The 16,208-nt window shown below is 44.8% G+C and overlaps 1 protein-coding gene across 2 annotated transcripts in view; it reads right to left on the bottom strand.

Annotated features, from left to right (window-relative positions):
- Nucleotides 1-13,721, bottom strand: part of LOC111851777 (leucine-rich repeat transmembrane neuronal protein 4-like) — a 37,732-nt gene extending 24,011 nt beyond the window's left edge. Inside the window, exons 1-2 of one of the 2 annotated variants that reach the window (XM_072705738.1) lie at nt 13,624-13,721; nt 13,109-13,374 (exon numbers count right to left, since the gene is read on the bottom strand). In XM_072705738.1, the coding sequence (XP_072561839.1) occupies nt 13,109-13,112 (4 nt within the window). In that variant the 5' untranslated portion in view covers nt 13,113-13,374; nt 13,624-13,721. Of the gene's footprint in view, nt 1-725; nt 839-13,108; nt 13,375-13,623 lie in introns of those variants that run through there. The other variant, XM_072705737.1, reaches the window with a different exon arrangement.
- Nucleotides 13,722-16,208: the final 2,487 nt, after the last annotated feature.

Below are 16,208 nucleotides of genomic sequence, written 5' to 3'. Positions count from 1 at the left end.
AAAATAACGTGACGTAAGGCAGTAACGCTAAGAACATTAACGCTTGTATCTAAACGCGGATGTATGCAATGGCTTCTGGTGCAAAAACGAGGCTCCTGTCCCACATGAGTGGTGCTACACAGTTACGTGGCGATAACAGTGAATAGCACCTCAGCATTATGGAAATCCTCCATGGCCCGTGACTGCTGTAGGGTGGCGGGGGGGCCTGGAGCCCATCCCAGGAAGCGCAGGGCAAAAGGCAGGGGACACCCTGGATGGGATGGCTGCCCAGGGCAGGATACACAAGCTCATATTCACATACTATGAGCAATTTGAAGACCACACTACTGCTATGTTTTTTAGATGGCAGAAGGAAGCTTCACCAGGGGGAACCGTGCACAATCGTGGAGAAAGTGTGCAGCTTGTTCACACACAGACCCACAGTCCCGGCTGTGTGAAGCCACAGTGTTACTCCCTAAGCAGCCCTTACAGAAGCTAAACGCCATTACGGCAGAGACATTCATTTATTTAATCCAGATGCTCGGCAGATTTTTCGTAGACACTGGTTTTCCTTTTAAAACACTTTCACACAACTAAATCTTTCAGCGAGATCATCTAGGTTAATTACCTCGCTCAAGGGACACAAAGGCAGGGCGATATTTTTGGGGGGTAAACTTCAGCCAGCTTCCGTTCAGTTACGAGCCCGTACCTCTGCAGGCGCGAGGCTCTCCAGCCCAAGGATTTACCTTGCACATGCAGCATGCAGCTCTTCCCCAGTTCACGCCCCCGTCGGCGTGCCTGCGGTGGAAAAAGACGCACTCCTCTCCCACACAGATTGTCCCCACATCCTCACAGCGAGCAAAGCGTTGGTACGGTTACCGGGAGAACTGGGGGGGGGGGGCACTGCTATCACCGCAACGCACAAAATAATGCTTCGCATAAGAGGCGATGTTTTGGCAAAGAGAAGTCACAGGGGATAAGCTTCCTTTGAAGCGGGGGGGGGGGGGGGGGGGGGGGCTTAAATGACACATGGAAAGATTGAAATGCATGGAATTAAAAAAAACTGATGGAAATGTCATATTCTGACAGGCTAAAGAAGAATAACATTCGGGATACATCGTTACCTTTTCCAGGTAATACATACATATATACACATAAAAACACGCGCGCGCGCACACACATAAAAACAGCGGCACTGTTGCTTCACAGCACAGGTTGTGTGTTTGAATCCCACCTCTCCTCTGTCTTTGCATGTTACTCCTATATTCTGCAGGCGATGCTTAAGCTAATCGCCATCACAAAACTGTCCTAAGATTTTGAGTGTGTGCATGTATCAAACTTGTGATGGACTGACACCCTATCGAGGATGTAACCCCAGTCTTATGCTCTGTGCTGCCTAAGACTCCAGGTCCCACCAGAACTGCGATAAGTAGCTGGAAGATGGATGGCTAAATATCTCCTGAATATTTTAACTAGCGTGCTGTACACTTGAAATAGAGGGAGTTATTTTATAATAATGATATTAAATAATTAATTACGTCTTATAACGACACTGACTATCAGTGATATATACGACAACACGAGGTCTTTAACAACAGTATACAATATTTACTAAACTCAATTTATACCAGCATATGTGCTGAGGACTTTATATCAGTATATACCCAGGTATTCATTATTTCCGCATATTTTTCCGACTTAATCCCGGCTTATTGAAACTGGCACCATTAAGACGAACGTTCCTTATTCAGCACATTACCTGCTGGACAAGCACATTTAGAAGGCTCCAAAGATGTGCCTTAGAGCACAAAAAGTGAGGTCGGGGCCAATGCAGCGTGCACAGCTATTTATGCAGACCATTTTGGCTAATAATAATGCCATCGGTACGGTTAACGCGCTTAACGACAAATTCCACTGCCCAGTATACATTAGTGAGGTCATTTTAAACGTGCAGATGGAGCCCAGGAGGGGATTGGGGACGACGGCGACCAATCCGTAGAGAAAATCGGAACGACACTAATACATTAATGAGACACAATCGGCTGTATGCATCTGCTGTGTCGTGTTCCCTACTCGATTGCTGTGGCTCAGGGGAAAATGTATAAGGGGATGGCGGCGTTCAAACGTCACTTCAATTTCCCTGAGTGCTTTTTTAAGTGCGGGTCTGGGAAGCGTCATCCCCCGCACCTCGGACCGATCCCAGCGGCAGTCGCCGATCGTTATAACGGCGCTTGCTGTTTCAATGCCCAGCAACGCTGTTCCTTACAAGCTCCCCACGACATGTGCATGGACTTGGCGCATTGACATATACCCATCCCCAGGACCACTTTCGGGCTCCGTAATGCAAAACCTATGTGTTTGCGGCTCTCCTCCCTGCAGCCTAAATTCCACTCCTAATACAGCAAAGAGTAAAAAACGGGATTTAAATGTAATGTACTGTTTACTCATCGTAATTACTTCTTGTGAGAAATGAGCTACTTTGTCGAGTTATCCTACCGTAGTGCTAATCGATAGCCCTAACCCTAACTCTTACCCGAACCCTAACCCTAAACCCCCAAACCCCTAAAACCCTTACCCTAACCCAAACCCCTAAAACCTAACCCTAATCCCAAAACGGTGGAATTGCACATGCGCAAAAAGGCTCGATAGTACGTCTCGATAGGTACTGTAGTTCAACTCGTCAGAACACCGGCTGACCACCCTCTCCAAGAATCTGAGTGCGCCCCCCTTTCCATTGGCTGTGATGTACATCATATTAAGAGGTTTACCCAAACGTATGTGCCGCGATTGTGAGCTTAGTAGTTCTTAGAACTGCAGAAACACAAATCAAACATAATTATTGTACGATTATGATTTTTTTTTAAATACTTTGTGTACTTGTTCCTCCGTATACAGGAGTAGTCACTGGCTTCAGCAATAACCTTGCAACGTGCGTTAGTACCTCGGGATTGGAACTGAAGGACCCGAGTAAGCAACGTGAAGAGGATTATAAGTGTTTTATGTAACATATGCACGGCACATCAGCTTCACAATGCTGCCATTTACAAAGAGGTGTGTTCTCCGCTTAAGCGCAGTTCCAGAAATCATGCGGCTTGATGAAGCTTTCAGACTCAACACTCTACTGTGACAAGCAGGGGAGGCTTATGCCAGCTGATAATATCAGTACCGGTCCAATAAATCTATATTGCAGTATGTTTTGCTTTCACAGCCAAAGAATTGAAGCCGCAAAAAATATATTTATGTCTTAGTGGTGGCAGTTAACAGACAGTGTAGTACGTACTGGCGCCCCGAAAGGCTTGGGGTTCAGCTGCCCGGAAGGTCCCCTACATATTACTCACTAGCGACGTGCCCCGACTCCCCTGGCTGTAACAGTAAAACATCCAGCTGAATGAACGGGCCGAAACATAATGGAAAGCCGGGAGAATGCCTAGCAAAGTCATTTTGCAACAGGCATGATTAATCTTTGCCAGGAGTCTTGGGCGACAGCGACAGAAGCCAGGCGGAGCGGTATGTCGCCGCGACGCTCCGCCGGGCTGCCGGGAAAGCGCGTTAAGGCGAGCGGCACTCCGAGCGGCAATCACGGGCCACCTGGCGACGGGCCGCCGCTCCGCTGTGAATAAGCAAAATTACGTTTCGGAAGGGAAAGATGAACTGAATAAAACAAACACCGGGCGCAAGCACGGCAATTTCTCCGGTTACAGGTCTCCCAGGGTTCACAAGGCGAATAAATAAAGGCAAAAAATAAACGTGCCCTATAAAAAAGCAATTTAATATGTGAGGCCGGGGAGGGGGGGTCAGAAAAGAATAGATATTTGCGATGAGTGCTTGCAAGCGGACGGCCGGGTGTCCGCAAACATCTTCATCAAGGGCTGCACAAAGGTTTTGATACAAGAAAAGCATTTTTGTGTACAGCGTCCTTTTGGACATTAAATGTAATCCAGGGTAATTGAGGGCACATTGTAATTTCTCAATCGCTCAACCGTTTTCGTCCAAATCCACCACGACACCCATAGCACGGTTGACACGGTGCAGCGCTCTGTCGGCGTGTCATTAGTGTTAACAAGGTGTTTTGAATGCCATGTGTATTTCCCCCTGGGGCGTGAAGGATTCATTTTCTACTTTTGTGTTACCTAATGATCCACTACACGCAGAAAAAAACAGAAGACATAACTGTCCGCGCAGCAACTCTTCGCATATATAAGTCTGAACTGAAGGCATGTAAATCGCAGCTCTTACGTAATGCGCGTTCACGAGCAAAAAAAAATGCAGGGGCGCGCTTTAAGTGGATAGGTAAAAGGGGTTAATGCGCGACAGTGTACACTGCCGGCTGACACTTGGGAGAGATCAAGGGCAGGGAGCATCTGGCCTGCAGCTTGAAAGCGCGACTCATCGTGCTACACGGTGAACGTCTCCCGTCAAACTGATGGAAGGAGATGCGAGATAATTGGTGTTTATTTGTCGCGGATGCTCGGCAGCCTTTTGTCAGCCGCGAAAATGCCACCGGCTGACATCATTGCCTGCCTTCCGGAGGCTTCCACTGCTGGCGGAGTGAGTGGCACCGCATCCCAGCCACTATTTATTGCCGCCGCTGACTCATTTGCGTGAGCAGAGAAGATGCATTCATTCCCAGATGAACATGGACGGTGCACTTAACCGCATTTTCCCTAAAAGTCTGATTCACGCATGTACTTAGAGCGCTGTGCTGCCCTGCCAGCATTTAAGGGCATAATTGTTTTATTTTCAGCCCTTCATTTTATTTTGTACCTTTTCAGACCTTTCAAGCCATAATGATTTTAGCTTAATTTCCTGCCTTTGACTAAGAACTGCCTTCTGACGGTAGGGATGCAGTACGCAACCTGTTTAAAAAGCTTCGATTCTCGTCAGTTATGACTGAAAAGCATTTGCCCAGGGATCATATTTATGACTCAAAAATGGCTACCACGCATATCATTTAGCTAATCACCCTGTCACCTGTGTCTTTGTTCACGGGTTTTAATGGCATCACATCAATTTGCATAGTGGCGTGTGGGAGGAGAGCTGAGCAAGGGGTGGTAATCAGTACTTAAAAAGACAGCGTAGTGCAAGCCAAAACCCACCGGCATTTACTGTTGCACTTTTACAAGGCAAATACTGCAAGGGCGGTAAAGTCCCATGACCCCATGAGATCGCTGAGGTTTATGAGACAGTCACGAGGCAACCCCACAGAAGGTCTGCTTACTGCACTGCTCTGTTTGAAGATGACGCCCTCTGATTGGCACCACAGGATGTATATGTCATGTCAAAGCAGCTAGAATCCAGAGGTGGAAATCTCAGGCCCAAAAAGTAAAAATCCAGCCCTAGATTTTGTTTCAGCAAACCAGTTGAGTATAAAGAGTTACAAACACAGAGTACTCAACTGGTTGATAGAAGCAAAATCACGATCTGGATTTTTTAATATCTGGACCAGAACTTTCCACGTCTGCTAGCATCCAGGATGCCTCATGCCTTATGCGTCCTGGGATATGTTCTAGTTACACTATGACCGTGTGGCTCAATGGGCTAAGCCTCTGTCTGTGATCCAAAGGTGGCCAGTTTGAGGCTGGCTTGGGCAAATCTGCAGGTTCTCATGCAGGGCCCTTAGCCTCCAGCTCCCTGTGTGCTGCTATGGGTGGCTGCCCTTCACAGCCTGTTCTCACCTACAGAGAGGAAGTTGGGCAAAGGCATAAAGAGAGTTTCCCCACGGGGATCAATAAAGTATCAATTATTACTGTTAAGAAGAATCAGGTTTATTGGCTCACACATAGGGAACTGGACTCCAGTTGTTGGCTCTCCAGTGAATGTAGTTGAGCTTAACAAAGATACAGTAAAGGAATATGGAGCTAAGATAATGGTTACATGTAATCCAGTTTAGGACTTTGCAGAGAGTGCTTGAGGGGCAGGTGGTCAAATGTTTAAAAGGGGCAATCGATACCAACACAGGCAGGTGATCAGGCCCCCACACTGCCCCACCCCCTTTCTACACATGCCTGGTCCAGTTCATATATACAGTGCATTTGCAGCTGATAAACTTGCACTTTTTGTACAGTTATGTGAGTGTAAGGAATGTCTTGAATATTATAGTGTCGAATATTAGCATCCTTTATAGGTACCATTTTGTATTTTTTTATTGTTTGTTCATGAATAGATTAATCAGGGATGACTGTGCTCATTCACACACTTCTCCTGATGAGGGTCATGACGGGGCCTGGATCCTATCCCAGTCTTCACAGAGTACATCCTGGATGGGCTGCCAGTCCATCACAAATGGGCAATTTACAGATAACAATTAGCCTGATTGTCTTTGGACTGCAGGAGGAAACCCATGTGACACGGAGAGAACATATAAACCACACACACACACACACACACACACACACACACACACACACACACATTTGTATTCATATCTTTGTGGGGAACTTCCATTCATTTCTGTGGGTAAAAACCCTGATCTCAACAATGACAGCCTTAATTTCTGCCCAGTCCTAACCTTAAGCATAAGTAACCAAAAAATTTTTTGTCTATCTGATATTTTGGCTATCTGAGTTTTTTTAATGTAGTCACAGAATTTTACGAAATTGAATTTTCCTTTATGGGATCAGAAAAATGTCCCACAGGGTCAAAATAACAGGTTTTTATCACATATATACATGACCACACTTCCTTGTCGCCCACACACACACAAACAGATTGGAGGATGGATTTAAACCCACAACCCTGTGGCAGTGAGCCAATGCCCCACATCTTCCCCACAGTGTAATTCTTTAAATGCAAAGAAATGAAGGAAAAATTAAACAGTCCCTCTGGCCTCAGAATAATGGTGAGATGAATGTCATTTCCCAGACCAACAGTGACGTCCCATTAAATGAAAGGGACAGGTCAAGGCCAGCCTTGTATAATTATGAATGCTAAGCATTAACATCTCTGTCAGCACATGAGCTGCTCTTTGGCAAGGTGATACTAGAAAATACGTCCAGCTAATGTGACTGGTATTAATGGTCATGTTTCTAGTACATTCTGCTAATCATCACTGGCTGTATAAATTTAGGCAAAAACAGCGAGGGGGCTGATCCTGCTGATGAATGTCATGATTTAGTGCTAAACATCTCGTTTGCTGATTAGTTTTTGGGGGCTCTGGAGTCGTATTAATCTAACATGGAAACAAGGCGTCTTGTTGAGAACACAGTTATTTGATCCATTCCACTAAAAAAAAAAGCTTTTAAAGTCTAGACCAGAAAATTTAGCTCCGCAACACAGAAGGGTCCGCCTTCAAAATGCGTGCTTCTTAAACGTGTTTCCCCCACCCCTGGAAAAGATGTGACGGCTCCGCCGAGCCCCATGTGCCGCCCTCGATGGGGAACGCGTCCTTCACACATAACCGGCATGGGCTGAGAGGGGGCTTTTTTTGAGAGGGGGTTCAGGCCTGTGAATATGCAAAAGGACCATCTGTCTGCAGCAAATATGCTACATTATTGACGGTTAGTCACAACTGAAGGTGTGCAAATATAAAATTCAGGTTTTAAAATGAATGCAATGGTATATTAATTGCATCAATATAAGACAAAAAGGGAGTTCATCATCATGCCAGTCTGGATCTATTATAAAAAAAATAACAAAAAATCTATTAAAATTTTCAGGTACTCAGTTCACCTGAAAACAAGTAGCAAACTCGAGTCACAAGGACACATCTGGCTAATTAAACCTCAATAACACTGAGCTGAAGAGATCGAAGTGGTGAGCTGAAGAGGATCTGATGATTAAAGCAGGTCAGCTCTGCAGATGCATGGTCCATCGCGTGTCAGCGGACTGACAAACCGTCGTTGCTGTTCGGCGCTGCGCTCGGGGCAGGAATTTCGGGAAGCTTGCGTGGATGGTGTGGCTCCTCGTGGGAAGTGTCCCCGAAGGGCTACCGCGTCATGCCTCCCTGTAATAATGTGACTCACTTTGCTGAAGGATTGTGTCCCCTTCATCCTTCCCTCGCACTCATGCTATGTGTGTCTAAACGGCCACCGGGAGTGCCGACATGGACGGCCGCCCTCGAGATCATACCACTGGGAAGGAGGACCTGACAGCGTCCCCGAGCGTGGGGCCCTGTGCCCGAACTGCCACTGAAACTGCCATCATGTATGTCAAACTTCAGGAAGGTATTGCACCGACTAAGGTTAGATCCACACAGACTGCCAAGGCGGTAATTTCCCAGTGCGCGGTTCCAGCACTTTGTCAATAAGGGCTCTGGGAAGTAGAAATACAGATATCCCTCATGACAGAGTGGAACCCAAGAGGGCAATAACATCAAAGCCAGGCAACAGAGGAGGTATGGAGCCAACTTCTTCTGGGGTCAGTCTTTCATGGTCCCTTGAGTGACTGACACATCATTAGCAAATAGACCAGTCATGTATGTCTGATACCACAGAAGCAAAAACCACAGACACTGTGTCCAAAATTGCTTTGCAGGTCAGGCTAATCCCCAAGTTTCATGCGTGAACAAACACAATTATAAGACCTCAGCGAGGTCTCAGCCAGGTAATAGACTTCCACCTGCATGCCACTCAACCCAGAATTGCTCACCTGTAAAATATTAGCTGAGTCTACAGATAGCTGGGTGACTTAAATTCGTTCTTCTTCCATCCGTACTAAGAAAAGTGTCGCATACAAAAGGTTATACTGGAATATATATTTGTGTTGCAGATACTTTCATCCAAGGGACTCTCAGAGTTTACAGGGGTTTTTTTTAAACATATTTATCCATTCAATGGATATTTTACTAAAGAAATTCCAGTCAAGCACTTCCTTCTAGAGTACAGCAATGGGGCTGCTTCTCAAGAATGAACAGGCAGCTTTTTTGCTGAGAGAGAGAGCGAGAGAGAGAGAGAGAGCTCCTCAACGGCTCAGAGTAACCGTTGACCCTCCCAGGGACCATACTGTGAGTCAATTGTGGTACCTGGGAGAGTTCTGTGGCACCGAAGTTACCGCAGATGAGTCAACTCTTCCTACATAACTTACTCCGGAAATCCTCAGGCCCCGTAAATGCCCAGGATCACCAAACACTTGCATTACCACCCTGATATGCACACGTAGAACCTGCAGAACTTTCACATTCACACATCAGTTGCCGAATTCTGAAACTTAATTCAAAAATCCCCCTGCATGACCAGATATAATAGTAACCAGATATACTAGTAATAAAATCTAAGCAAAAAAAAAAAATCCTAAAAATGAATGCCTATACGTTACTAATTGTTTGTTTTGCACTTTCTGCAGTATATCCTGCTTCTAATTGTTCTGTTTTACTACAGGATTAGTAACTTTAATTTATCCTGGAATGCAATGCAGGGGGGGAGGAGTGTCAGAGTAATGAACTTCTGAAACTCACATGGCCTGAATCCAAATGCATGATTAACTACAACGCTGAAATCGTTCCCTAGAAAAACAGGGATAAGCCATGGACAGTGTATTACGGCAATGTAATAGGTGCCAAGCAGGCACTCTTGCAAAGCAGCACAGCTATCGTACAGCTGATGGATTCATAAAGCTGGATGCTTTTCTGTAGAAACTGATGCCGAATGCCACATTCAAGGTTACCTCAGTCCCTCCCCCGCCCCGATTTTAATCAAACATCTAGGTTCAAAACCACCACCTGTTATGTATAAGCCATAATTTATCACTGCACTGTAATATGCCAGTTTATTAAAGGGGAACATAATCCACAATGAGTTCTCTTGCTGAGGCTAAAGCTCAGATTGACCTGCCATCCTACAGATCCTCAGATCTTCTGTAGCAAATATAATATGTTTGGTAATGAGTGTGGCGCGTTTTGAGACTAAAACCAGAGGCGATTCTATGGACTCTGGGGGCCCTAGGCAAAAAATTCCATGGGGCCCCCCGACTCCCCTTCCCCCGGCATGGTAAAATTTATTACCTTTATTTTAGTGTGAAGTGTAAATTAATAACATCAACAAAAAGAATTTAATAAGCACAAGACCTTTGTTATCACTTCTGCGAAAAACAGAATACACAAATAAAGCAGATTTGTCGTTGCAATGTACTATGTAATTGGCCGCCCTCGGCGGCCCCCCTCCCCTGGCCCTTGCCTGCCCTGCACCTCTGACAGAAGCTAAAAACTAAACAATGCATTACATTTCAATGGCACAACTGAAGGACCAATGTTCCAGTGGTCTTGCTGTTTCTACCAGCTACACTGGTTCACCACCAGTTCCTTCCAGTAATGAACTGCTTTCAAGACTTGAAATGCAAATGTTCACATTTTTAACGGCTTTACTGCTTAATCAGTCAGGCAGCAGAAAATGACAGTGTGTTAATGACATTTAACGTGCATCTAACTGCTTGCTGAGTTCTAAATGTAACGCTGTTAAATTGGCATCTTGTGGCTGTCTTAAACTGGCATGTGCATTGTTTTTCTCCCCTTCTCAGTCTGTGGATGTCACTGGGGATAGTGGTGGTTGTTAAATACATGAATAATAATTAATTTGCATACATCTGCGCTGTTTATACAGTTAGACAGACCATTTATCCTCATTAGGCCTTGATTTCATCCAACTGCCAGGTCACCTCTCTTTGGTAATGAGTGACTAATTTAAAGTGTCACTTTTATTGTTACATGCACATCATGATAAGTTTTGCAGAGTCTAACTCAGTCCAGTGTAGTGTTCCACATAGCACAGGCTGAGGCGAAAAGCCCAGAATGCAGTGCAGAGTCGATATGGAAATGTGTAGTGATAGCTATTCATATGCCATAAGCTCTTGTTCAGTACAGTCACAGTAATCCATCCCAGGAAGCACAGGGCGGCAGGTACCCTGCACGGGATGCCAGTCCAGCGCAGGGTACACCGTCAGAGCCAGGGGAATGCCTAGAATTTCTGGCCCTCCTGACAAACTGTCACCTCGCCCTAGGATGACCAGATAATCCATGTCATGGAGGACACTTTGGGCTGCAACAGGATTTGTAAACTACCATTCCAGTTAAAATGACCAGGATTTCATTTAATTGCTGGATTCTTGGTGTGTGCTGATTGGTCAGTCTCCACTAATCACTATTGTGTCACTATTGTTAATATGAAACAGCTGGATGAGTCATTCAATCAAATAAACAAGCCAATCCAAGAATAAGAAGAACTGAACTATTTGGCGAAGCACAGGAGCATTTCAGGTTTAAGGTAGTTTACAAAACCTGAAGTAGCTCATACTGTCCCCTCTGACATGGACGGGGCTGCCAGCTGTTAAGCATCAGGTGTGACACTCGCACTTTCTGACTCTCATGGTTACGCAAGAAATCTTACGGCAAATTTATATTATTACATTATAAGCCTAAAATTAGCTACATGAATTGCGTTGCGGTAGTTCGCAAACCCTACAGACTATCCAGAAAGCACCATGTTATTGTTTCAACGTTGAATTACAGTTAAATGCGTTGAATTATGGTCAGTGTTATATTACCAACATTGAAACTGAATTGATTTTTGGTCATATTTTCAATATTGAAAAATTGATGGTGGCAAAACCTTGATTCAATGTCGATATAAAGTGAAACATTGAAGATTAACGTTGTTTCAACCTTTTTGTCTGATATGGAATCAATGTCATTTCAACATATGTGTGCTACGTGTGTATATACAATTAATGAAACTGTCATATACATGTAAATGAGTGTGTAGACCTGTCTGAAATTGAAAATCTCACGCCAGCCAGCTGACCATAGTTGGCAACGCTGCATGGATTATCTGGTCACCCTGCCTTGCATCCCCCCCCCAGCCAATGTGATACATATTTTTACATATTCAAGGGCTCCTATCAAGTCCTGCCATACCCCCGCCCCCCGGAGCCTGCCAGGGTATCCACGCTTCTCCAACGCCCCTGCAACAATGCACTTACCAACTCACTTAAACCACATGTTTTTATATGTGGGAGGAGACCCACACCAACACGGGAAAAACATGCAAGCGCCCAAGCAAAGAGCCAGAGGTGAGAATCAAGCCCACAATGCTGTAGGTTTAAGACCACAGAGGTGCCTGCTTAGCCAATTCTGCGCCTGAAATGTGGCATCCAATCACATTACCCATTTAAAGTTAAGAGCCACTCCGGGCACTAAAGCAATGGGGAATAACTGTTCCATTCACACCTGACCATGTCATTGAACTCACAACAAATAGTTCTAAATAATAAACCCTACATGACTACTGGAGTTAATCTAGGCTAAGGTACGCCCCCTTTCAGCAGCGACATTGATATGGAACATGGTAAAGAAAAGGCGCTGCTGCCGGAGCTGGGGCGGGCTGTGAGGCACGCAGACCCTGCCCCTGGGCACGATGTAAACACGGTGCCCGTCAAGGCTCGACACCGGCTTGTCAGTAACTTGTCGGAAGATGCCCAATTACAATAGTCGCCTTGACACCGGAGATATCAGCGTGATAGGATACCGCGAAAAAGGACTAGAGAGGACATCAATTTTGTCATGCGGAAACACTTCCCTGATGCACAGTTTCAAAAGAACTTAGTGCACACAGATATTTCCATGATATTTTTTTGTATTTGCTTTATACATGACTCTGGAGGAACATACATGCATTTGCCAGTTTGCAACATAAAACAAAATAAAACGTCTGGTTTTTATAATATTTGCACCTGGCACACGACGATCATGTTCAATGATTCGCTGATATGCAGATGTGAGAGTCGCTACATCAAAAATGGGGATAAACCACTCACTAAAGGATAAAAACTCAGTCGCCAGAAGTCAATACTACATTCATAAACACGGAAAATCGTTGTCACACAAAAGTCACCGTATTGTATATAGGATTCGTTTGATGTAAATAAGTTAGATGCTGTAAGCCGAGAAAATATTAAGCGAACGTAAATGATACTGATTAGTGGTGCGATTGTTTTTGTGATAAATATACAATTAAATAATGCCCATCGACTCTAAAAATAGTTATGGTTAAAATAACTCATACGAAAGACAATACTGAATATTTTGTAAAGAAAAATGTAAAATGCAATACCCTCCCGGTAAACACAGTTGCGTAGGGCTTGATTTTTATTATTTTTTTGCGTAATATTTATTTCAGTAAGGAATTTATGCAAACACACTTACCCATATCAGAAATCCTGTTGATCCTTATGTAGAGGTAAAGCTTTGAAGAACTTGAATATTTAGCGACTCTTTAAATCCCCGAGCCGAAATGATGGATCGGACCAGACCCGGCGATTTGTTCTCCCGCAGCAAACAAATTGTGAAACTATGGATGCGCTGCACATGCAACGCAGCGCGTCTCGCGCACTTGGCCGGCTTCACACCTAACGACCGCTGCCGGAACACGCCTCGGACGTGCCTTAAACGCCTTCATTTCTGCATCTGTTCTGGGGCACGGAGACACAAAAATCGACTAAGGTCAAAAAGAGAAAAGAAAACAAGCAAACGAAACCCTGTGCATCCTAATTGCTGTTCAGCAGAAGAAGAAAAAACTGACCTACATGGCTTCACAAGTAAATAAAACAATGTTCTAAGACACTTTAAGCAATGTTAACCATCCAGGATTTAAGTTATGATGATACTGATGAACGGATTTGAGGAAAAAAGGGAGAGAGAGAGAAAGAAAAGATAAAGACCCGGCATGATGCGGGGGTTTGGCCAGCGCAGATAGACGACTGCGGATGGACTGCGCAGCGCTGAACGCCGGATAGGGAACAGGAGCGCAGCTCGCCGGAGAAGCAGAAGCGCCGTGTGAACGGCTTGCCTCTCTCCCTTACTCACACCCCTCTCCCCCTCCCTCCATCACACACGCACACGTACACAGGAACACACGCAGACAAACTTAATACGAAAGCGTATCTGATTTCACACGCAGACGATCTTGTATGAAATCATACAGGCCAATTAATAATCGCAATCGCTCCGACACTCCATCAATAAAATTATGGTACGGTAAAACGATCGCTGATGATTTATTCTGTTTTATGGGGTCGACATAGCCTTTGGAACAAATCTTTCCACTACTAGGCCTTCTATACGTGCTCAAATGAGTGAAGAGGCTGTACACATTACATCTGCTTTTCATCCGCAGTAATCCTAAAGCACACTGAATTTTATGTGCTCCTTTTTCATTTGGACATGTTTCAGTGAAATCGGACAGTCGTTCAAGTCGCCAAACACGCAGATTATTATCTTAAATCCCATGTTCGTTGCTGCTGATTTCAAATTGTGCTCATTGGCTCCTGATGTTATTGGAGGGACAGGTAATTATGAATGTGATAAAAATATCTCCACCAACAGCAAGGCATTGACTTGAGAGGACACCATGTATACTGACTGGTAGCAAACCAAAACCAAGACATAGATATGTTTTTAAAGGCTTTTTTAAAAACCATTTTTTTGCCCTCTTTGGGGTTTAAATGGAAATAATGTCTACCTTGCTCTGAGCTGGAACATGTTTGCTGACAAACTTTGCGAGCGCAAGCTGGCAGGTTCTGCATCATGCCCAGATCTACCCCCTATGTCAAACACTCTGAAAGCATGATTGGACTGGACACTTCCGGACTTGGAAAGATCATTTCTAAAATGGGTGGGTTTGGGTTCGAGGCATGAGGGAGATGAAGAAGCCAGTAAGCTGAAGAAATTTGGGTCTGTTGTTGGTGACATTAAAGAAACTTTTTTATGGCATGGGGGATCTTCTAGCTGGATGTTCGCAACCCAGGTCATGACTGCTGTGGGTGTTCACGTGACGATGTCACTGCGATCCGGCCATACGCCAATTTAATCACACAAAGCAAATACATGGTAGTTTAATTGTGATGAGAAATGTAGAGCTATTTGCGATATGTTGCCATTAATAAAATGAAATGGGTTATTCTTCTGCTGCAGAAACATGGCATCAGTCAGGCAGGATTGACATTCATTAGCTATCTCCGCTTGTCTTTTTCTTCGCTTAAGGGTTAATGAATTGTCTGTATGTATGGTATATGATTGAAAAATGTCTGCATGTAGTTTTGTGACGTCTTTCATGTAAAGAAAAAGTCAGTAACATCATTGCCTGTATCATGATGTTATTTTTGTTTCATTAAAGATGCAGGGAGGGGTGGTGGGGTGTCACAGTGGTTAGTGTGGAGTTCGAATGTTCTCCCTGCATCCTTGTGCAGTTTCTCCTGGGTTCTTCAAAAGCATTCTGTGGTGCCCTGGCATGGGTTGGTACAAATTACAGGGGAGCTTGAAAGCCGCCCCTGAGACCTTTAGAGGGGGTCTAAAAACTGTCCACCTTTGTGTTATAGGATATATTTTATTTTGTGTACATTAAGGTTCCTGAAATAAAAAATAATATATTGTGCCAATGTGAAATGTTACTGACGGTATGAATTGCCGGCATTAGTAATAGTAGGATGTTTTTTTTAACAGTAACCCTGTTATTGACTGTGCTGCCGCACTTGTATGTATGGGTGTGCATGTGACTTGGGGAGTCATGGCACACGCTGGACAATAGGGCTCCTCCGATACCCATTGTGTAATTCGAACCCTGGGTTGGTACCCTGTTCTCAGTTGTTCCCTGCCTGGTGCCTGTTGCTTCTGGAATAGGCTCTAGAGTCAGAGGACAAGAGGGCATGGAAAACAGATGGAGACGTAACCCAGGAGAGTCCCAGAACTTGTTTCTCCATCCTTATGTAGGTGGCACGTATTATGGAAACAGGTAATCTTTTTACTTAAAAAACATACTGTGGTAATGTCAGGGTTCTTCATTGGTGCAGTGTTACCTGAGAGTCCACAAGAAAGGCCAGAGCAGACCCTGCTCCACTGAGGAACCTCAGGTCTTTTGATGTAGCAACCTGCTGGAGATATTTCACCACAGCGGCCAGAGTACTTCCCTGTGCTGTGATCTGCTGGAGAAGCACGATAAGTTCCAGCGATGCCAAACACCTATAGAATCTCATCAGGGAAGGCAGCTCCATCACCGGATTGACCCTGGACCCACTGGAGGAAGTTGCAGAGAAAATGATGTCGGTAAAATTGGAGGACATGACTCTGTTCACCTGGCCCAGAGCGGGCACTCTTCTCAGAGCATGTTTAGCCATTGGTTCATCCCACCAAGGTTAAGATTAATTCCACCTGCTGCCATCAAGCGGTGAAATGTCTGCTCCTAGAGATCCAGTCCTCACCCCCAGCCATAACAGATGCCAGGGTGCCATTTAAAAACAGCTACAAATCT

This window comes from Paramormyrops kingsleyae, chromosome 2 (assembly GCF_048594095.1).
Source record: "Paramormyrops kingsleyae isolate MSU_618 chromosome 2, PKINGS_0.4, whole genome shotgun sequence".
NCBI lineage: Eukaryota > Metazoa > Chordata > Actinopteri > Osteoglossiformes > Mormyridae > Paramormyrops > Paramormyrops kingsleyae.
The sequence above is the reverse complement of the archived record's forward strand: the minus strand, read 5'-3'. Positions and strand labels throughout refer to the sequence as shown.